Genomic DNA, 23,217 nt, shown 5'->3' on the forward strand with positions numbered 1-23,217 from the left:
TTGAATGTGTTTCATTGTTGTAGGAATCCTGTAGGAATTATATCGATAGGCTATATATGAATGAATTCATGAATATTTCATTTCTCGTGTCTGGCCATCTATATGACCCACCCCTCATGGAGTTATTCACACATTGATTTACAGCAAATCAAACATGCTGGCTTGTTAACCCACCATCATCTAGTAGCACAATACATCAACATCTGATCAGAGACATCATCCAACTCAACAGACCTCCCCCACATAAAAACATGCCAGGAAATACAAAGAACAGACATACAAACCCTGAGCCCAATGCACAAATCAAATCAAAACGAAACACACAAAACAAAAAAAGTTAAACAAAAGTTGATCCAGTTTGTAAGTCAAGACATACAAAGTCATATCATAGTCTTCAGTAGAAAAGAGAGGATTGCATGTATTGTGTTTTACTGTCCTCGTCCAATCACATGCTTTGGAGACATATTTAGAAAATGCAAAAACATTACCAAAGAGGCATTCAATCAATCATGATATAAAGCACAGTATAAAATAACATTAATTTCATTCTCCACCTCATTAAGGTCACATTAATCACAGATTATTTCATCTTTTCAGCTTCAACATGCATCTTAACTGTGCACACAGTGATCTCTGGCTTTTAGGCAAATTGTACCAAACATATTTTATGTGTAAAATAAATAGTTAAGTATAAATAAAGAAGATTATCAGCTTCATTGTTCCCATGTTGCAGATGTCAATGTGAGGTCATTCTGTTTCTGGCCGCCAGGGGGCGAAACATGTGCTAAACAAGCTAATAGCCACACAGCTAATGTTGTCATTGATAAAGTTGTTATGGCTAACGTGTCGGCAAAAAGCAGCTTATTTAAGCATTTAACAGGTGAAGAGCAACAACATCGCCGTTGGAGAAGTCGTGTTTTTCATCCACCTGACAAACGTAAGTTCAATGTTATCTCTCCTTTTAGCTCTGGTTTGGTCCCCACCAATTAGCTCGCAGCTAGCTTTAAGCTAGCTGGTTGCTAACTTTGTCTGATGTTGTTTGGTACTTGGCAGATGACCAAACAGTATATTCAAAGGTTTATTACTTTATTTGCCTGGAAGCTGTGATTAATTTACTAATTTGGTTTAGTGTGGGTATTTAAAAAAGACACAGAAAAGCAAATTGACTGAATGTAATCACAATATGTTGTATATGAATGTGAAGGAAAGCAAAAATGTCACAGGTAATTTCATTTTTTGCTTGATTAGATGTTTATTTGACATGTCTCTGACTCTTCTGTTTGCTTTGCATCTTTATTTTTTATGTACATGGAGTCAGGTGACCTCACATGGCATGAGTTTAATAAGAAATCATAACTGAAAACACCTGTGCTGGTGTGCAGGGTGTTTACATTGACTTACACAGAAACAGCAGTGACCAGTCAGGAAACAGGAGGTATGGGGTAGATGATGTTTTCCATGAACTTGTTAAGTCATCACAAGGCCTGTAATGGCTTCAGAGTTTAAACAGGATGAATACATCGAGCAGCCACAACATTAAAACCAACTGCCTTATATGACGCACGTTCTCAGCATCTACAGATCCTGTTCGTTCTGTAAGTTAAGAGGTGGGACCTCCATTGATCGGACTTGTTCCAGCTCATCACACAGATGCTCAATCAGATTGAGATCTGGGGAATTTGGAGGCCAGGTCAACACCTTGAAGTCTTTGTCGTGTTCCTTAAACCAGTCCTGAACACGTATCTATAAGTGTGCATCCTGGTGCCAGCTCTTTACCAGGTAAATGACACGCAACTTTCTTTCATTGCTCCATGGTTGAGTTCTGATGTTCACATGCCTTTAGTAGGCTCTTTCTGCGGTGGACAGGGGTTAGCATGCGCACTATGACCGCTCTGAGGCTACACATTGTCATGCACAGCAAGCCATCATCATCATCGTCTGTCTATTGTCGACAGAATCAAATTTTATAGGGGATCAGACCAGAAAAGCTAGCTTTGGCTGAGCCTTGGGTGCCAATTATCCTGTCTCTGCTTCACTGGTTGTCCTTCCTTGGACCACTTTTGGTCGGAGGTCCCCACAAGGCCCGTCATTTTGGAAAAGCTCTGACCCAATCATCTAGCTATCACAATTTTGGGCCTCGTCGAAGTCGCACTCCGACACTCCTCGTTGCCCGTTTTCCTTCTTCCAAACCATCAGTTTTAAGAACTGACTGTTCGCTAGCTGACAAATATATTAAATATAAATAAATATAAATATCAATGGCATATATAGACAGTACATGTTCTCTTTTAGTTTTTTCTCCCTGTGAAACCTACATTTCAAGAGCACAAACCTTTTCACGTCGCTTATTTGGCTCAGAACAGAACCGCTTTTTGTGGTCTATCCAGATTGATCCATGTCATTACCGCCCACAATCCCAATTATCCGTTATTGTCTAAATGTAAAGATATACTTAAAACCATACGGTGTCCTTTTGTGTGATCGGTGCAGGTATTGTTCAGCCTAAAGCAGGAATGCATTGTTACAGGAGTGTATTGTTAAGTATTCACCTCCTGGCACACACACACACACACACACACGCACAGAGCAAGGGTGGCACTTTTAGTCCAACTATGCAGTTGAATCAGCTGTTTTAGCATTAGATGCTAACTCTGCAGATCAATGGCCCCCTCAGCCTATTAGTCATACCGGTCCTATTAGCATCTGCTATTAGCATCTCCTCATCAATACCATTGATCAAGCTGCTCTGGTTTCAGGACGGTGGGGGACACAGAGGAGACCTGGTGAGACAGAGAGAGAGAGACAAAGAAGGATATTAATCTGATGAGACAGTCGAGTTTGATGTAAGAGTCTACATTGTGTAACCTCAGTCTTTAAAGAAGAAGAAAAGACAGTTTATTGAGTTTATTTTTGAGTTATTGAAACATAATGAAACATTTTGATATTAGAGCTCAAACACAGAGTAAGAAAATGTGATGATCAGTTGATCATTCGAGTCATTTTTTCCAAACAAAGATGCGAAAACATTTGCTTGTTTCCTCTCAAATGTGAGGATTTGCTGCTTCTTCGACTGTTGAACAAGAGATCTGAATATAAACACTGTTCAGATACGGTATTTTTCACTATTTTCTGATATTTTATAGACAAACGATTCATCAAATAATCGATAATAATCTTCAGAATATTGTAAGTTGCTCTAGTTGACATCTCTTCAGTCAGACAACAGTGCAGATGTTGCACATTTTGATAGCATACATCATCTGTAATGGGGTTTCTGATATATCTAAGTGTTTCTGTTGCATAAGTACCTTTCTTGGTCATGGCTATCAACTGTTTTTCTACACCCTGACATGGCAGTTCAGTGTGACAACAGCAGTCTATCTTCATTTGTCATTACTCCTGTAAACCTGCAGATGACAGTAGTGTGCTGATGACCTGACACTCACTGAGAGGACTCAGTCCCTGAGGTGAATATGAGTGTTGAATGAGTCTCTGCAGCTCCTCTGTGAGGATCCACCGCCTGGTCATCGATCATTACTTTGATGTGGATTTAAGCTCTTGCATCACGAGGAAGTGGCTGTTGTAGATGTGGAGTTTATGAACTCTTGTCAGCGTTACTCATCCGAGTGTGGTTTCCCCTTCAGAGCCCACCAACTCCGAGAAGTTCAAAGTGGCGCCTGACTAGTTTTTTGCTAAAAACCTGCATGTGGAGTTAGTGGTTTTTTGAGAACATTAAGAACTGCTGAGAACACACAACAGTACATCCCCTCGTCATTCAGTGCTGTGTGTGTGTGTGACTGTGCTTGGTTTCTTTTTCTTTCAGCTAGGAATGAAGTAAGGCCAAGTATCAGCAGAGCAAACTGCCAACAACACTGAGACAGAAAAGCTCTAAGTCATCATAGCAAAACTTCTTGTATTTACTTGCTAGATCCTACATAGTTTTTGTTTTTCTCTCCAACAGTCAGGTATTGCCAGTGTAATATTTACCTGCTGCTGGTCATGTTTTACCAACACAGAAGCAGTTTTGAGTATCATGCCAGGTATTGACAATGTATGTTTCTGTATGCATCCGTCACTCTGTGGAAAGATTTCATCAATGCGTTGAAATGAGGTCAAAAAGAAGGTGAAGGTTTGAAGGTGGGTGTCGTTCGACCCAAGAGTACTGAGTAACTATCGTCATAGTTTGAGTTTGCGGACACTCGTGTAATAATGAAGCTTTGACAACTGAGTAGTCATGGGTCGTAACGTCAACGTGTTGACGGGTGTCGCGGCTGTCACATTAGCAAAATGGTGAGGACCCACATGCAGACACACAGGCAGACGGGTTGAAAACAACGAACAACAAGAAGGCACGCAAAGAAAAACAAAAATAACACGAAAACTGAGAACAAACCAGAAAACCACGAGAAACAAACCAAGAACACGGGGAACACATGCAGACCGGGGAACAGGCACAGGATAATATTAAATGGAAAACAGATGAACCAACAAAGAGTGAGGGAACAACACAGGCTTGAATACAAACTAAACTAATGAGGGGATGTGGTGCAACCCAAAAAATGAGACAGGTGTGGGGGGGAAATCAGACAGGGGAGAAGCACAGGAGCACGGGTTGCTGAACAAGTAGTTTGTAGTCTTCAGCCCCAACTGAAGTCTTTAATAAGATGCTGTTTATGAATCGTTCTTTGGGAACTTATAGCTTGAACCCTACAAGATTCAGGCTTTAGACGAACAAGAGAGAGAGAGAGCCTCTCTGCCTCTTTGTAATTGTGAATGCACTGTTACGGTCTGAACTGTTGCTGATGATGCTTTCTTCTCCTGTAGGTGGTGCAGGTCAACAGGTGTAGAACAACCCCTGCTCTCTGGCGACGAATCTGCCGAACATGACCGAGTGAGTCTGTGAGACGCTTTACAAGAGACGCTTTACGTCAAATAATTCCACATTAAATTTTATCACAAGTTGGGGAAATAAATCGTTTTCAGTGTACCAAAGATGCTTGGTGGGGCTGAAAAGTATTTTTAAAGAAACTCAACTCTCACTCTCTCTCTCTCTCTCTCTCTCTCTCTCTCTCTCTCTCTCTCTCTCTCTCACACACACACACACACACACACACACACACACACACACAGAGTCTAAGGTCCTCGCTGCTTATTTCTACAGTCTCTCTGAAAGGAAGCATATCTGCAGGGAGCAGAGGCCAGGGCACACACATACATACGCACACACACAATCCCAAGTTCCTGAAGAAGTGCTGTGTCAGCAAGGGACTACATTTACACACACACACACACACACACACACACACACACACACACACACAGCATCTTCGGCATTCAGAGCAGCGAGATGGCGCGAACAGGAAGATTCAGTCTGTTATGGCGTTATTGCTCTCTCAGTACAATTCTTTCTCTGGCACTGTTCAATTCACTAAAATCTAACTCAGCATCATCTGGTCTTTTATCTAAATGTCATTCTCCTTCTGCCGCGTTTAACAAACGTCCAGATCGACAAATGGCTCAAATGTTTTTGGGTCAAACTAGAACCGGGTGGGTTCAGCTTTACCTGTGTCCGAGTGAAATTTCATCACGCAACACTGGAAGTAGGAAGAGGCGAGAAGAAGCATCAGGAAATCACCAAGACTGGAAATAAATGTCAACCTACTGTACGTCTGTATAGTTTGATTGAAGGGTTTGATAGGACGTCGTCTTTGTATTGAACTCTGCGACATCTCATTTTAGTAGTGCTGTGAATAGGAGCAGGGCAGCGATAGTAGTTACCAGAACTAACTCAAGACTAAAACAGTGAGCCCGGACCCTCATTTCTTAAACTAGAGTGCCTACCTCTGCCAAGGCCCAACAGCCCCTTTGTACTCACCCACCCAGAAATTAACAAAGTGTAAGAAAAACTGGCAAAATAAAGTGAGAAAAAAATCCTTGATCTGTGCCTTTATAGGGATCCGCAACAAAAGTTAATGGGCTCGTCCTCCATCAATGTTTCGATAAAATCTGTTCAGTAGTTTTTGTGTAATCCTGCTGCTAAACCAACCAACCAACCAACAAATGTAGAAGGATGAAAACATAACCTCCTTGGCGGAGGTAATATATTCAAAGGGGTAATTTCGCACATTGGATAGAGCCAGATTAGCTCTTTCTCCTTATCTTTATGCTAAGCTAGGCTAATCACCTCCCAGCACCAGCTCCGTTCTTAACACACAAACAGGAAAGTGGTAACAATCTTTTCCTCCAACTCTCAGAAAGACAGCATATAGCGCGTTCCCCAAAATGTTGAAGTATTCCTGCAAAAAAGAGTGTAAATGTTTTTTATTTAACTTTGAAGGTAAGGTTTCTTGGACAACTGCTCCTCAGCACTGCCCTACATTATTTCACAGTCAGGTGTTTATCCAGAGTATAACTGAAACTGGAATAATGTTAATTTAATTTTCTCTGTCGTCTTTTCCAGTATTCATTTCTCTGTTTTCCATATTTTCCTCCTGACAGTCACAGACGTTTTCTTTTTTACTCCAACCTGCATCCTGCGTTCATTCTTCTTCTCCCCTGTCGGTTCATTCCGGTGGCACAAAGACAAAAGCATGTCCGTGTCATCTTTCCTAAAGCACGACCAGGATCATGAATGTGAGCCACAAGCTGGCACGTGCACTCCCCCGCAGTCACGCCCACATGCACGAACACACAAGAGGCAGCGGAGGAGAGATGAAGGTGGAGAATCTGAGCCCTGAGAGGTGCAGAAAAGAGGAAATAAGAGCAGGAGAGAGAGAATGGCACGCACAGCTTGGCATTTAAACAGAGGATTTCCTCTCTGTACCTCGTCTTCCCTCCGCTCTTTCTGTTTACATAAGGAGAGACTATTTAACATTGCTCGTATGAGGGTCCAGGAGTGTGTTTGTGTATGTGTGTGTGCTCTTTCCATGATTACAGGACACTAGCAGCCATTATTTGTATTAAAAATAAAATAAGTTTCACACTGAATTATCACATGTTTAGTGGAGGTGTGAATAAATGAAGTGCTGTGAAAAAGCTTTCAACTTAAACTCCTTTAAGAGAATACCTCCTTATAGTTTGTTTCTTTTTTTTGCACCGATCAAATTAAAAGTGATAGAGAAATTAAACTGCTTTGACATTTTGGCAGCTACTGAAACAATATCTAAGCATTATCATTCTCTCTTGTAGTCTCCTGTTGTGTCAGCAGACTGTCTTCCTGTGGCATTTCAGCCAAAAGGTGATGGATGTCTGTGGCCACCCCTCTGCTCCCTCCGGGGGTGTTTCGTAAAACACTTAAGGCTCTATCAGAGTCAGCAGGCCTGAGAGAAAAAATAATTTCTTCTTTTCTTACCTTAGGTGTTCCTAACATTTCTGCCCTTCCTCTGTCTCCACTTTATATGACCAGATGAATTTTTTAGACACCGTACCTTGTAGAAAAAGTTTGTGGGCTGTGGTGAGTCATTTTTGGCTTCGTCACAAAAAAACAACACCAGACAGGAAGCACCGATGAAAAACATGGTTGTAAAAGACTTGGATGTGGTTGCTGGTGCATGTCAAGATTGATTTGTTTTTAAGTTATGTAATGTAATTAACTTAAGGGACTGAACTTTTTGTAAGTGACTGAGTTATTTTAACTCAAAGCACAATCTTTTCCTCAACTTAACTAAGTAGCTTCTGTGTCTAAACACAACCAAACCGTGACCGTTTGCGGTAAAAACAGTGAAAAATTTGTGAAATATGTTTGTCATCAAGCAAGTTTGGTCAGTCTGCCATGCTCTCAAACAGACAATTACCCTACCAGTACACATATAGTACACATATCCACAGTAACTCAGTAACGGCGATAAACTCATTCATATCGCCTACATGCCAATGTGATTGGCTCTCAGCCTGTGATCTGATTAAGCTCACCTAATTGGTACTCACCTGTTGCCAAAACCTTGAAGTGACCATCAGTCACTCCCCTGTAAAGATGCGGTGACTGTAATTAGTATTTTGACTTCTCAAATGTGATGTAATCTTTCCCAGCTGCCGGTAGCAGGCCTACTGCTTTGGTGCCACTCAAGAGAAGATTACAAAACCAGATCTCTCTTTATTTTCCAGCTCACGACAAAGATGAAAAACTACCTTCTGTTGTCCTCTTAATAACCACTGCTTGCTCCAGATTTAGGCCCTTATGTCACCCCTACTAGTCCACGCACTGTCCTGACTCTGTTTTTCAGTTGCCTTCTCACTATGCGTCAACCTCTTTGTTGACATAAAAACAGTGATTAGTGCAGCTTTCTGAGAATCTGAGTTAAGTCAAGTCTCAAGTCAACAGCTCATTGTATTAGCAAAACTACAGTGTTTTGAACATTGATGCTTCAAAACTTTACCTGCGTCCTTGTTGTGTTTAGAGATAAAGTGATGACTGTTTTGAACATAATAAGCATTTTGATGGACACTATATAGAAGAGGGTCATGCTGAGTGAAGTTGCAAAATACTGTGAATGTTCTGTATGCAAAAGACAGACTTTTGGCAGAGTATGTGCCTTTTAAAGTTAAACAAGTACGCTGCAAACCTTGTGGAGTCGAGCCGCTGTATATAGAATTGATGGGAAAATGTGTTTGAGGAAAACAAAGCTAATAATAGTGCTCCGATACCTGCAGACCACAGCACTTGGGGGAGTCTCGAGGGGCTGCTGCTCAGAGTGAGGGTTCCTCCTGTTATGTGTGTGTGTGTGTATTAGTGTGTGTGAGCGTGTGTGCTGTTTCAGGGAGGGGTGGTGGTGGTGGTGGTGGTGGCGGTGGTGGTCAATGTGCTGGGTCAGAATGCTGGCGAGGTACTTTCACAGAGTTTCAGAGACGCACTGATCGATAAATGCTTTAAATAGGGACACAAATACCTGCACACAGCATTAATCTCAATAGCTGGATCCTATTTAAGAAGGGAGCATTTTGCTGAATAGATTGGCTGGATGGCAACCACACAAGAGGTACAGTAAGTGGTCGGAGCGGCCCGAACCCCACTCAATGCCTTTTCCAGTGTTAATGAGCAATTGCTTAGGAGGGAAGTCCAGGCCACACAGACACACATAAAAACACACACACATGATGTTGTGTAGAAGGTTGTTTTCACAAACAATGCCCCAAGTATTGGTTTATTAAGTTTTATTATAACTAGGCTATATTAATCTCCAGAGGGTACACTAGTTTGGTCACACATGCACAGCGACAAATTCATAACGAACCAGAGACCATGTTTGTGTTCTGACCCATGACTGCTCAGTAGTCGTCATTATTACATGAGTACTCAGAAATCATGGCTCGAAACACAACCATCTTCGAACTTGTCTTTCATTTTGATCTCAACTACACACCCGTTAAGTTTCGTGACTGTATTTTTCGTGGTTGTGACGCTATTTTGCTGACAAAAATCTGCACACATACAGGAATTTAAACAAACTTGATTAAAGGACACATCAAAACGTTGAAGCGCCATGAACTTCTTTCTAAACCAAGAAATATAAACACTTTGCAAAGCACTCAAAACCACTTCTGTGTTAATTGCCGCTACAAAAAGTCAAGAGGCTGAGAAAAAGAAATCGTGCATCCGTCCCTTTATCCGGATCCACAACAACAGTTAATGTGGTCTATTCTGGGCCGAGACTCGTCCCCCATCAAAGGTTTGAAGTAAATCTGTTCAGTAGTTTTTGTGCAATCCTGCAAACCAACCAACCAACAAACGGACAAGGGTGAAATCATAACTCAGCCTGACAGAGGCTAGTTTGACACCAGGGGATACAGTACAGAGGCGATTTACAGCGGCTCTGACCAGGACTTTGGTCAGCAAAGAAGACTTCTGTCATCACCACATGCTAAAGCAGCGTGTAGAGCTGGAATATCTTCATTCTAACTCGACGAACAAAGGACTTTGGTGAGTTTTATTTTCTTTCTCTCGATCATGAATGCAATGTGTACGCTAACAAGGCAGTTAAGCTCATCTTAGTTAGGGAAAAAGATGGAAACTTGAATTCAGAAATGGTAAAATACTGTAACTGTAAGAATATTTCCTTTCTTGTATGTTTGTTTGTAGATTTACTTGTCCGACGTGGCATTTCACTTTTCGGACAATTCTTATTCTTGAGCTCTGTTAAGGCGAAGAGGTATTAGCGGGCGATCACACCCAGAAACGTCTCCAAAAAAGCATCGCCAGCTTTTGACGTGCCAGGTAGGCATTCTTCTCTGCCCTGCATGTCTCATTCCCAACTCGTCCAACAAATGGGGCTCCGGTTTTCCCATTTATTGGACGAGTTGGGAATGAGGCTCAAAAATCGACTTTTCTGACAAATAGCACCTTTAAGTGCAAGGCGCAAAGTAGCGCTGCTGTTTCTGTTAATCACATTTAATGGCCAGTTGTGCATGTAGCTCTGCTCCACAGGTACACCATGCACTTTTCCAGCCTGTTGACGAGTCTTCGTGTGATCGGGGCCTTAGGGAACAGGACGGACTCAGGCTAACTGGTTAGCGTGCTAGGCTACCTGTGCAACACATTACGTCTTTGATATAAGGTTAAAATGGTTATTTCTGCACCTTTTGTTGTTGATTCAATGTTTTAAACTTCTTACATAAATATTACACACTGCACCTTTAAATTAACTTTTTTTTCCTGACCAGTTCAATTTCATATCAGTATGAACTCCTCATGATTGCCTGAGGAAACAATTTCCTCAGCTGCTTCATGTTGTAATAGGCTGTTCAGGCTCAAGTTGTCACCTATTTCTGGGATAAAAATCAGAGTGTGTTGACCTACACTAAATAAACTCTGTGAATGTGTGTGTGTGTGCGCCTCCAGGGGATTTGTGTCCATGCCCCGGCCGTGTGTAGTGGACAGCTTGCGGCTGGATTGATAGAGTGACGTCAGCGCGCCGCTACCTCTCCCCGAGGGCAGGATTAGTCGGGAGCAGCAGAGACAGCGCTCCGGTAATCTCCCGGTAATAAATGGGGGGAGACGGGCACGTTCGGGACCGAGTGACACCGGAGGCCCCCCGAGACTCCAGAGAAGATCCCCGCGTTTGAAGCATGATGGGCCGCTTCGTGACGCCGCAGCAAACCGACCGGGCAGGTAAACGCAGCAGGTAAGCTGTGGAGACGCGGGGGGTGAACTCGTCTCAGGAGGATTTACCTTGGCAAGGTGTTCACAGGCTGCACCGCTTGTCTGTCAACAACTGCTGCTGTTTTATTTTTACTGCTGCTTGTGTCTGCCGTGTGTGTGTGTGTGTGTGTGTGTGTGTGTGTGCACTTGGGAGATTATGGGTGGCTGTTGACAACTTTACAGTCCGTGCAAATTTAGGGAAAAGACGGCAAGTTGAAGTGGCTGTAAAAAGCTCTTTTCTCCATTTTAAACGCGTCTTTGGTTCCGCGCGGAGACGCACAGCAGAGCAGAGGTTCCCTCAGTGAGTGGAGGCTACTTGTGGGTACAAGTGATGCGGTGGAGGATCGTGAACCCGCATGAACTCAGTCACTCATCTGCTGTTGACCGACCTACTGCTGGCAAGGTTAATGTTTATGACAGATTAGAGAACATCATAGCTGAATGAGAGGCTGTAGATCCATCGACCTGCCTGCCCGTCTGCCTGTCTATCTTTTTCTGTTGCTTGCGCTCAGGATTTGCAGACAAAACCAACAGAAATAATCAGAAATAAAGCTCAAAAATCACCAATAAGTCTATTTTAGGCTCTCTCCTGCACATGAGATCCAGCTTGTAGCCTCTATCTCGACCGTTCCGCCAGATAGATGGTGCTCAACGTGCTCTTTTTACGCACAAGGCCTAATTAAGCTTAATTGTTTTGGATTGCATTGAAACTCCTCTTAGATCTTTTTCAAGTTTCTCTCTTTCTGGGACAGAAAACGAGGAGACCAGAGGAAGTATGAGGACAGACTTGCCGTGATCACAAAGGCAGGCTATAGGCGGCTACCTCTGGGCATTTATGGTTTGACTGTCACCTACTTGGCACCTGCCTCTGAATAACCAGATAACACCCATTATGCGCCGGGTCTCAGGGCTGATGGGCCGATTTGTAACCGCCGTGTGACTTTTACCGCTACCGGTGTGCACTGTAAGCTGACTGTATTTTACGGATCAGTGTGAATAAAGGTCCAATAACCTGTGAAGATCCGCGCAGCGCCTCCTCCACGAGGTAAGAAGGAGGCTGTGAAGTGTCTTTACTTCTTGGTGGGCTGTCCAAGTGTGCGCGCTTTGTGTCGGTCCTTCTCTGCCTCAGTCATTGCTCATTAAAACGGCAGCAAATGCTCAGTGATCAGAGACAAAAGCAGGCAGAAGAAAGTTTTGGTTCTGCACCACTTGGGCCAAACAGTGCAGGTATTCGGCGGTGTGTGTGTGTGTGTGTGTGTGGAGGCGGGTTGAGAGAGACAGCACCAATACCGGACACAAGAGAGAGAGAGAGGGAGAGAGAGAGGGGGGAAAGAGAGGGGAGAGATTGCACTACGCGAGAGAGTGTGAGACAACATTACTGGCTGGAAATATGCGAGGCGGATGTTTCTTGTGTGAGCAGCAGCAGCAGCAGCAGCAGCGGCAGCAGACACACCGCCGTGCGTCTTTGCGCTCAGAGATCATCCAGTCCTGATCCCCCCCCCTCCCCTCCCTTCCCCTCCCCTCCTCCCCCCTCTTCTCTTGTTTTTATCCCACAGCAGCCTCACCTGCGAAGCCACAGCGGAGCTCCTCAGCGGACACTTTGCTGACTGACACACACCGGGACAGACGGACGGACAGACACGCACCTCAGCGTACTTCCAGCATGGAGGAGAGCCGGGCAGAGTAACTTACAGCGGTCCCGCGGCGAGACTGTCAAGAGAGGAGAGCGATCCTCACAATGACCCGTTAGATTCCTGCCGCCGATGCTTTCTTTGGAGAGTGGATTGACCATCACCTGACGGCAGAGAGGCCTTTATTCGTTTATTTCAGTCTTCAGATGGACCGAGTGCCCCCGGCACTGGCCGCTAAGATGCGCTGGATCACGCTGGTGCTTGCCGGCTTGACTTTCTGGGGCAAAGTGACTATTTGTAACTGTTTCGACTACGATGAGCCAGATTATGATTATTATGAAGAGGAGAGAGCGGAGACCATTGACTACAAAGACCCCTGCAAAGCTGGTGAGTCTTGTTTTGTCTCTTTTCTTAGTTTTAAATCATTTTTAAATAGCGCGAGTAAAATAGGTATTTTTGCGCGCCTGGTCACGGTGATCCTCCCCTCGAGCGCGCTGCTGGCTCTGAGGTGGCACGTGTATGTGTGTATGAGAGATGACAGCGTGTGTGTGTGTGTGTGTGTGTGTGTGTGCACGCATGCATGTGTGTGTCCAGATGCCCCTCTTTTCCCCACCCTTCATAACCGATAAGTCAGACTCGGTGGTGATCCCGCGGTCGGATGCCACGTGCATACCGGTGACGGTCCCGCTAAGCCAGTGCCCTCCCGGGATGCACGCGCGCACAGTCGTCCGTGCGTGCGCATCACCTGTAGGCAGAATTTTTGGCCGAAGTGTTTGTGCGCATGCAGAGAGGCTGTGCGTGCGCACGTAAGTTTGTGTGTTTGCACGTTTGTGAGTCCAGATGTTAAATCAACCATCAAGGAAGATGAGAAACAGCTGGAGTCAACTGTACCAAAACAAGCGCTGATGCACTCCCTCTCTCCCTCTCTCTCTCTCTCTCTCTCACGCACGCACACACACACACACACACACACACACACACACACACACACACACACACACACACACACACACACACATCAAACACAGGCACACTCTCCCTCTGTCACTCTCTCTCTTACACACACACACACACACACACACACACACACACACACACACACACACACTCTCTCTCTCTCCCTCTCTCTCTCTCAGGAATACACACACAAGCTCACACACTCTCTCTCTCCATCGCTCTCACACACACACGCTCTCACACACACACACACACAGTGATAAAAATGTTGTCAGACACTTGGAGGCTGGGAGCTGCTGCTGTACGACAGTCTAACCACATTCGGTTTCACAAGACAAACAATAAACGTGTGAATAACTAGAAAGAAGGAACATTTATAAGAAATAATCATGAATTAATGTCTTGATAGTGTCAACAAGTCGTTGTCACTCATTTTAAGGTGAGGTTTACACATTAAAAATATTTTTTTCTCTCAGTATTTTACCGGTCTTATATAGGTGCTTCTGTGTGTCCTGTGGTGGCTTCGTGTGCTCCACCCAAATGAACTCATGTCTCACAAGACACAACGCCTGGAGATTCACTTGAGATTTTATGCAGTCCTTGTATCCTCCTTTCTTTTACCACATATTGTATGTATGTGTTGGTATCCAGTACTTATAATGTGAACATTTTTTTTATTCTGGTACCAACATGATACCTGAGTTTCAGAATTTTAGATATTTTCCCAATATCCTTCTCGTAACTTTGACTTAAGAACACAAAAACAGACAGTCTGTCCAGACTGTGTAGCAAAGCTCAATGATCAGTGAGGATTATTGTTGCATGTTAACCCTCCTTCAGTTTTAGCATCATTCCTGCAGAGCAGGTGGAGGAATCTGAAACTCTGCTCTCCTCTTCTGTCGGCCTGCTGTTTGTGCAAAGTACCCAGAGAGCAGTGTTGTCAAATATATCGAAGTATTGATACATATTGATTCGGGGTGGGCCGATTAGCAACGCTGATATTCAGTATTTTCCCATTTTCGGTATCTGTGATTTTTCTGTCAGATTGCTGATAAAATCTCTCACATAATGTCCCGCCCACAACAATGTCTGATAACACGTCACAATTAATAGCCCGTAAACACTGAATCTGCCAAGTAACTAGCAACTAAATTTATCAAATAAATGTAGTGGGGAGGAAGTTTAATGTAGCAGAAAATGGAAAGACTCAAGTAAAGTACCTCAAAATTGTACTTAAGAACAGCGCTTGAGTAAATTGCACTCAGGTTTATTTAATCACTGGTTGTTGGAAATTTCGACACAAAGTGTTTCATTTTTACTGCAAACGAATATCGGTCCCAAATATCAGTTTTCAGTCTTCTTGATTTCTAATAATCAGTATCGGTCAACCCCTGATATTGATTCTGGATGTTTTGAAACGATTTTGATTCTCATTTTTCGTTATATTTGTCTTTTAATAAGTATCTTCCCCGTGGTATCAAACATCGACATGACAGCCCGACCAGAGAGACGTTCATAGACCAGTCAGCATCTTCCTCATAGGTTCCCTTTTGTTTGCGCCTGTCTGGCTGCGTGTTTATGAATCTGTGTTCACATGTATTTAAATGGCACTCTGCAGCCTTAATGTTGTGATGACACATTGGACTGATAAGGACTCCACCCAGCGCGCTGAGTGTCCACATGCTGACCGACACACATTCCTCACATACCAAATACACAAACCTGACAACCCTGGACACAGCCCAGTGTGTGTGTCTGTGTGTGTTTTTTTCATGTGCATGTTACACTGATCCCTGTGTGGGTGATTTTATGTTGATACTGCAATCCCATGACTCTGTGGTTTTTAGTTATGCTGAGACCTTTACCGTGTGTGTGTGTGTGTGTGTGTGTGTGTGTGTATTTGGATGGCAGCCCGGCAGGTTACAGGGAGACAGTCAGTCTACATATGTTTGAGTAACTGAGCGACTCTTGTAGGTTAAAATAACTGGGTGAGAAAATGCAGGCAGTGTTTTTATTTGCGACAAATATCAGTGCACATAAAGAAGGTATTCACGCTGACACGTGTAGATTTCACACACGAGTATCCCGTTTTCAGAAGCACGCCATAAATAATTATTCAGTAAAATCATGTGTGCCAGGTTTACCAAATATTTTCATTTTTTGTTTTATTTGAAGGCACTGTTTGCCTTTTCTAGATAGTTATAGTGGAGAGAGCAATAAATAATAAGTCATACGCCTCAGGAAAGCTTTGAATGTTTTACTTAAGTTGCAACGCTCCAAATCAAGCGTATGCAGTATGTCTTCATGGTAATTCACACAGCCCAGATCAAATCTACATCTGTTTGCACCTGTACATAAACTCCTATGCCTTCATGCCATCTCTGAAGCCCTTTTAACGCAGAGATAACGCAACCCCATTACGCTGGGTTTGTTTTTTACGCTCAACGTGTGGCTCATTCCAGGCCTGACCCTGTGGCATCGGTCTGAGTGGTTGGTATTCCGCCTCCTGTTTTTGCTGGGAAAACACAAGGGGAATATTTGGCTGTCTGCTTATCTCCTCCGAGTCCCGCGCTGGTAGACAGGAGAACACACACTTCCAGGCCTTTGTGAACTGATTTCCCTACGTGAACACACACATGCACACAGACGCACACACACACGCAGAGCTCCCTCCATTCACCCGCGCTTATCTCTTCCTGGTTGTCTGCATCCTGCTACTCAGCTGGAGATGACACACGCGCGCGCACGCACACACACACACACACACACACACAAACGCGCTCACACACTCACACGGACGTGCACGAGCTCCCTACGCTCACTCAAGAGTCATTCATGCTTCCTTCCAAATCACTGTTCTCATAAAATGCTCGAAAAAACGGAGCGAAAGCTAAACAAACCAAGACGTCCGAACGAAGCTGTGGGTCATTCCTTCAGGAGCGACCCGAGAGACCAACCGCCGGTTCTCGTCTTCGAATACAATAGTTGATTATCATAGGAGTGTGTATAGTACGATACATAATGTACATTTTTTTCTTGAGTGTACATCCCTGAACTCGGATGTTACAGTGCAAGAGCTCTATTTCAATTAAAAAAGAAGAGTTTAACAACGCAATAGTTGTTTTTATTCTGTTCATCGTGCACGAGCTGAGCCTGTCCATCCAGAAGAAACAGCAGTGATGCAGCTTAACTGCAGTAATATTTCTCCAGATCCTGGAGCGAGAAGCTCTTTCTACTCTGTCAGGTAGATAATAAGTTGATAGTGATAGTGTTGACTTCACGAGCACTTAAGTAACAATAGTTACATCACAGTTTCCATGGGGAGCTTGAACCAGGACCTTCCACTTGAGGGACGATCTCCACCCTGCTGCCTGCATGAAGTGGTTTCATGTTGGCTGAAGCTCATTCTGATGTTCAGATAAAAGCTGGCTGGGTAGAGATACAGTGCTGATGGTTATACATGATGTCACTGTTGTCTTATTTTTGTAGGTGTATGGATGAAGGCAACTTTTTGCAATTAATTTGTTTCTAGCAGCTCACAGAGTTGGATGAAATGTTTACCTTATCTTCCTCAGTCCGGTTGCTGTGCTTTTATTGGAGTCGCCTCGACCTTTTATAGAGACTGGGGGCGCTCCACTCGAAGCGCCTGCTCTATTAAAAGCAAAGGAACATTTTAATTACGTGTCAAAATCACCGTCATTTTGGTTCACCGTCTTAGGTTTGTACGAACTGTGAAAGCAAATTCAAAGGATTAAAAGACTGGATTCGAGGGGATTATTGGTAGTTTTAACAGTCTGTGCTTTTTCACTGCAAACATCCTCCACCGACTGTGAGGACATTAGCTGTAGCTGTTGGCAAGCTCGCAATACATGCGCCGATTTTTTGTGAAGTGCGTGCGACTGTGTTGTAGGTCTTCATGATTCTAGGGGTGTAAATCACAGGTTTCATCACGATGCAATAATGTATCGATACAATATTTGCGAATGTCACAAATACTCTACCACACTACGATTTACCAGTGAAGTGCAATAAAGTTTACTTTAAACTGACTCGACTAACACATAAAACATGGCTTAACAACAGGACAGGACATTTGATATAAGTATAAAATTCAACTCAGTAAAAACTGTCAAGTAGACAAAACAATTGTTGTGTTAGTCATCATTATCAACTCAAAGCTTCAGAAATTACATGTATAATTTCAACTTTTTCTTAGTTTTCTTAGACCTGATCCAAATAGGACTCCAGGACCAAAATCCTTTTGCTGAACGGATCCAAATTAAGACTGAACACCGACACATCAATCCAAATAGTACATTTAACTTTCCCTGCTTGTCGCAGTTTATAGTCTCTTAACTTTTCTCCTGTAATGATCATGGTGCACTAATGATCAGAGCTGATTACACTTGTAGCTCCTCAGGTATTAGACATACTCTGCCGACAGACAGACCCGAGAGTTGAGAAGAGCCAGGTCCATCATCTCTCTCTCTGTCTGTAGCAACCAGCAGAACCGTAGAAACCTCTAGTTAATGTGTGTTTGTGCGGCTTAACAACTTACCAGGAACTCCAGTTCTTCCTGTGACTTCCTGTGAAGGAAAACAAAAGTCAGTTTCGTTTCTCTTAATGGTTTAAAATGTAAAGTAGTTTGAGATAACGCTACGGGGACTGTAATCTGTGTCGTTTTTTGCTGGTTTTAACACAAAAAAAGCATTTAGGAAAGGTTCGTGATAACAGCCAGTATTTCTGGAGTCAGGCGGCATTTCAGTGAACGCAGCTGTTCGTACAGCTGTTTAACGAACACTTTTGTATTTATTGGTGAACCAGGTGTGTCTTAAACAGCTGAACGTGTGTGTGTGCCTGTGCCCGTGTGGACCGTGTGTGTGCTTTTGAGTTTTTCATTCAGAGAGTTTAGCCCACCATGTCGTGACAGTGAGCTGCAGCTACTGTTCACCCCTTCCCCCATTCCTCAGTAGGAAGGAAACTGGAGCAATGTGTGTATGCGTGTGTGTTTGACACTGTGGCTGCGTTGTGTGGGTATGTGTGAGCGAGAGGACGAGCGGTCTCACTCATATTATATTAAACAGGATTTTCCCGAGCAGAGTGCTCCTGCCACTGAGCTTCCGAAGTCTTCCTCAGGATTCCCGCCTCAGCACAAACTCTGCGGCCGCGCTGAGAGCCGACTGTTTGTTTTGGAGCATCATTGTTCCGGAGCTGCAGAAGCCATGAGTCAGCACCGCCGTCACTCCGCCCACCTGCCACGCATTGCTCAATTATTAAATCTCTGGCTGCTTTTATGTCACCTAGCTTTTCCTGATGGTATTTATAGAAGCAAAAATCATTCGCTTACACCCGTTATTGACTGAGGAAACCTTCGCCTTACAGTCAAACTCTTTTTCCAGCTTTCCCCCAGTATTGTGGGAACCCAGCTGTGCTCACAGATGCAGCGTCCCCGTGATGTATGACGCACAGCTGAGCACTCTTAGCTAGGCGCCTACGTAGGTTGATATTTTAGGTCCTAACAAATCTTGCCGTGTTTAGCGTGAAAAAGCGCAAAAACAGGTTGTCACAATAATTTTGAACTTCCCTGCAATACTAGTAATATATGTAAAGATATTTGGTTCCGCTTTTGATACCAAAAAGTTTTTTTTTTATACCGTCTGTACTGTCAGTGTTATTATATTGTTTTAAGCATGTGGTATCCAAAAAAGTGTCAAAGTATCAATACGTTTGACAACTTTAGCATGTACAGTTATCTACAAATGTTAATCAAATCAAAACAATTTTATTCATATAGTCCAAAATCACAATCACATTGCCTCAGTGGGCTTCACAATCTGTCCAGTGAAGGACGAAAAACTTGCCATATTGAGACAAAAACAGGGTGAAAAAAGATGGAAGAAACCTCAGGAAGGGAGGGATCACTAAGTCAAGGACAACCAGTCTTGCCTTAATTTATCTCAAGAACCTTCACGGATGTACAGTCGATGGCCGACAAACAATGGGTTTTTTTTCGGCTGCTTCAAACAGACATCCCCACATTATTATCTAATTAATTTGAGCAACATTAGTCCCATTATGTTATACCGCTGGCCATAGTATTGCAAGTCATTACAGTTTATAAAAATGCATACGAGTAATGGTAAACTGCCAGTTTTTTCTTTTGACATACTCAGATTCTGTTATAATCAAGCATTTGGGAGGATTTCCACAGGCACCATAAGCTAAACTTTAAAGGTCTGTAAAAGTATGCGGAGCTGCAGAATGAGAAGATAATTCTCTGTAGATTCATCACTACATACACAATAGATTGTTATTAACACAATATTGATTACAGCTGCTTTCAGACTGTTTGAAACAGCTTGACTATCAGCCAGCTGTGTAAGATGTCATGTCTAAACCTCATCTATTCACTGTAATCTGTCTATGAAACTCATTATTCCTAGTAATTACACTGATTTTACATCAAACCTCAAAGAAGTGTTTTTCTAATCAGCGCAGTTATGCGGTCGCACATTCAGAACACGACTGGTCGCCATCCTCGCAAAAAAAAAATCTTTATTTGATCTCGGTTCATTGCCGGGCCCCTGGGTGCACACGCAGGGCACCCTGATGGTTAAATCGAGCCATGATCGCGTCCCGTCACAATGTCTGGCCAAACCCATGACCTGCTGGAGAGGAATCTCAGTATCACAGTAATGTGATTAAGAGGTTACACCAGCTCTCTCTCGCTCTGTGTGTGTGTCATATGATATCATGTTATTTTTGTCTCACACTGAACATTTCTTTGCCTGTTATTCCCTTCAGTTTATGTGGTGGAGTGTTTTTTTTAAAAACGCGCACTCTTTTGAGGTTGCAGATTTTACTTTTACTTTGCCTTAAATATTATAATTATCTACATTTTAAATTCTACATCAGAGTGACAAACACAGGGACTGATTTTGCAGAGCAGCTTGTGAACCTTTTGATTTTAAATAACCTTTTTATTACCTTTACTCTGTAATTTTGCCGTAGCATGATATTTGTTGCGCTATCCACAGCTGGTGCTTGTTTTCGGTCTCTTGTCAGGTTGTAGAGATTGCACAACAGCACAAACACATGCTTATGCCTGGTGATTTATGTTTCAAAAACAAAAAGATAAATAGTTCGCCTTGGGAACTGATGGCTGACTGACAGTACTTCTATGTTATTGGATTTGTTTATGATCGGCCTGGGCTTGATTTCTCGGTCATTTCAGGTGTCCAGTTGTTTGCCTCACTGCTCTGCCATCTGTTTTTAGCTGCGTTCATGCATGAAGAAACTTGCCTATCCTTATCTGTAGAAACACACACACACACGCACACACACACACACACACACACACACTGTGCCGGAGGAGAACACAGTGATGTGTCAGTGTAGAGGTGTGCAATTGGGTCTTCAGTCTCTGTCAAGGACTGTGTTTAAACCAGGTGTGGTAAAAATTGCAGCTTAGCTGATCCATCTTATCTCTTATCCATCTTATAATTTTCTTCTTCTTTATTCCCACATGATCACACAAACACAAACACACAATTACTTCATCTTATGCCACAGAAGTTGAGAGTAACCCGTCCTCTCTCTTGGCCTGTGTCTCTCTCTTAAACACATTCTTGCAGGAGGGTGGAGGTGTGAACTTTTTGAACTTGGACTGAGCTTCTACATTTTTTCTCTAAAATCACATTTCTGACCGATGACATTACCGTCTCCAGCATCTCCTGACAGCACCTTACACAACCAAGCGGTTCATTTTTATCCCATCTTAAAGCAGTAGTCTCAGTTTAAAGTGCTTCTGAAAGTGATGGACAATGAAGGCTGTGGTTAGCTTGGTTTCAAGTATCAAAACATCCAGAGAAACTTCTGCCGAGGAATACTGTCAACGTTTTTTGCGATTTACATCTAATACCAACATTCAGTGCAGATGCAGAAAGTAATGTACCCTATATGTGCAGAGGGTTGGGAGAGTGGATCTGACAACTGAGGAGAAACCCCTTTTTTTTCAGTCCAAACTGAAGTTTGTAGATGTCTTTATTTGTCCAACCCAACCCAACCCATTTGTCAACACCCAAAGGTATAAGTTACTTATGAGTTACTATAATAAACAGCTTAGAAGTACAAATCGATTACTCATCACCTTGTTTCAGCTCTGTTTGACAGGGTTATGCTGTGGATTGCAACAGTAGCAGTGAGATGTATTTGGCCATATTCTGACAAAACTGTGTCAGACTGCTTGAAAATGCCTAAGGATGGGAATTGAGAACGGGAACCTTTGAGAACCAGTTTCAAATTGCCCAGTACATCAAAATCAGATGCCTCAGAGCTGATCAGTTCCTTTTATTAGTGTTGTGCATGTTTTTCTGACAGTTGTGCGCTGCAAAACAATGAAGTCAAACACACGGAGACTCGACGCTACAGCCAAAGTGCAAGAGACAAGCGCATGTCAGGCGCACTACACCATTGGAAAACAGTGGTTCACCTGGCGACAGGTTTCTGGCAGCGCTGCGCTGTGTATCACGACTTACGAACTGCAGCACCTGTTGTTGCTCACGAAGGGTTAATGTGGATCAAGCAGCTTGCACAATGATTACTTTTGGAGAAAATCCTCAAACGGGGGCGAGATAATCCTTTTTTTAATATTACAGCACGTTCACAGTCGCAGTTACGTACAGTATAATAATATCATGCAAGTGAAAGGGCCCATACACGTGCACATGTTCATACACATGCACACACACACACACACACACACATATCTTAGCCCACCTACAGTGTGACCTTATATTTGCTTAATGAGGAGCTTAGTGAGTGAGTGTGTGTGTGTGTTTTTGTGTTAGATACACCCCAGTGAGTACAGCATGAGCACATAACTCAGCAGTGCATAATTCTCCGCTGTATTGTACTGTAGTGTGTAAAATGTCAAAGGACCACCTGAATTTCTTATTGTAAGAAATAAGAAGAAGTCCAGAATAGTATTGATATTAAATAATGTCCTATATCAATTTTTAACATTACTGAATGTTAAACACCTGAACATAAACTCATGTTTCTGTCCACTCATGTATTTCCAAATTTCAAATTCAGTCACAGCAACACTCATTGAATCAGTGCATTTCTTTCAGTAAAGGACCAAATATTTTGAGCGATGGAGTCACATTTTGGAGAAACATTGTAGAGAGAGAGAAAACCAAAGCATCAGTTTACTTATTTAGGGGAGTTTCACTGACAGCAATGATGTCTTTTTCAGGAAAGCTCTGATCACATTCTCATAAGATCCCATCGGACACGTCTGTTGTTGCGTTACAGGTCACTGGAGCCGATCGCGGCCGCTCTAGACAATGCTCTTGGTCGCACCAGCTGCGCCACAGCACATTTCAGCAGCGTACAATCACAGTCTGATCTGCACTGAGCAGCATTACTGGAGCAATTTGGGTTTAGAGCCTTGCTCAAAGGCACCACAATGGTGGTATTGAGGGAAGGACA

The 23,217-nt window shown here is 43.2% G+C and overlaps 1 protein-coding gene across 6 annotated transcripts in view; it reads left to right on the plus strand.

Annotated features, from left to right (window-relative positions):
* The first annotated feature begins 778 nt into the window (after positions 1-778).
* The window catches only part of tll1 (tolloid-like 1), a 57,721-nt gene continuing 35,282 nt past the window's right edge, over positions 779-23,217 (plus strand). The window contains exons 1-4 of one of the 6 annotated variants that reach the window (XM_084371896.1): positions 779-937; positions 1,573-1,779; positions 3,414-3,467; positions 4,825-4,891. Coding sequence is in view for 3 of the 6 variants with exons in the window: in XM_084371892.1 (XP_084228018.1) it covers positions 12,972-13,152 (181 nt within the window). In the remaining 3 variants the exon portion in view is untranslated. Of the gene's footprint in view, positions 938-1,572; positions 1,780-3,413; positions 3,468-4,824; positions 4,892-8,782; positions 11,118-12,690; positions 13,153-23,217 lie in introns of those variants that run through there. The other 5 variants (XM_084371897.1, XM_084371892.1, XM_084371893.1 and 2 more) reach the window with 5 other exon arrangements.

Source organism: Pagrus pagrus, assembly GCF_965226575.1.
Source record: "Pagrus pagrus genome assembly, chromosome: 2".
Classification (NCBI taxonomy): Eukaryota; Metazoa; Chordata; class Actinopteri; order Spariformes; family Sparidae; genus Pagrus; species Pagrus pagrus.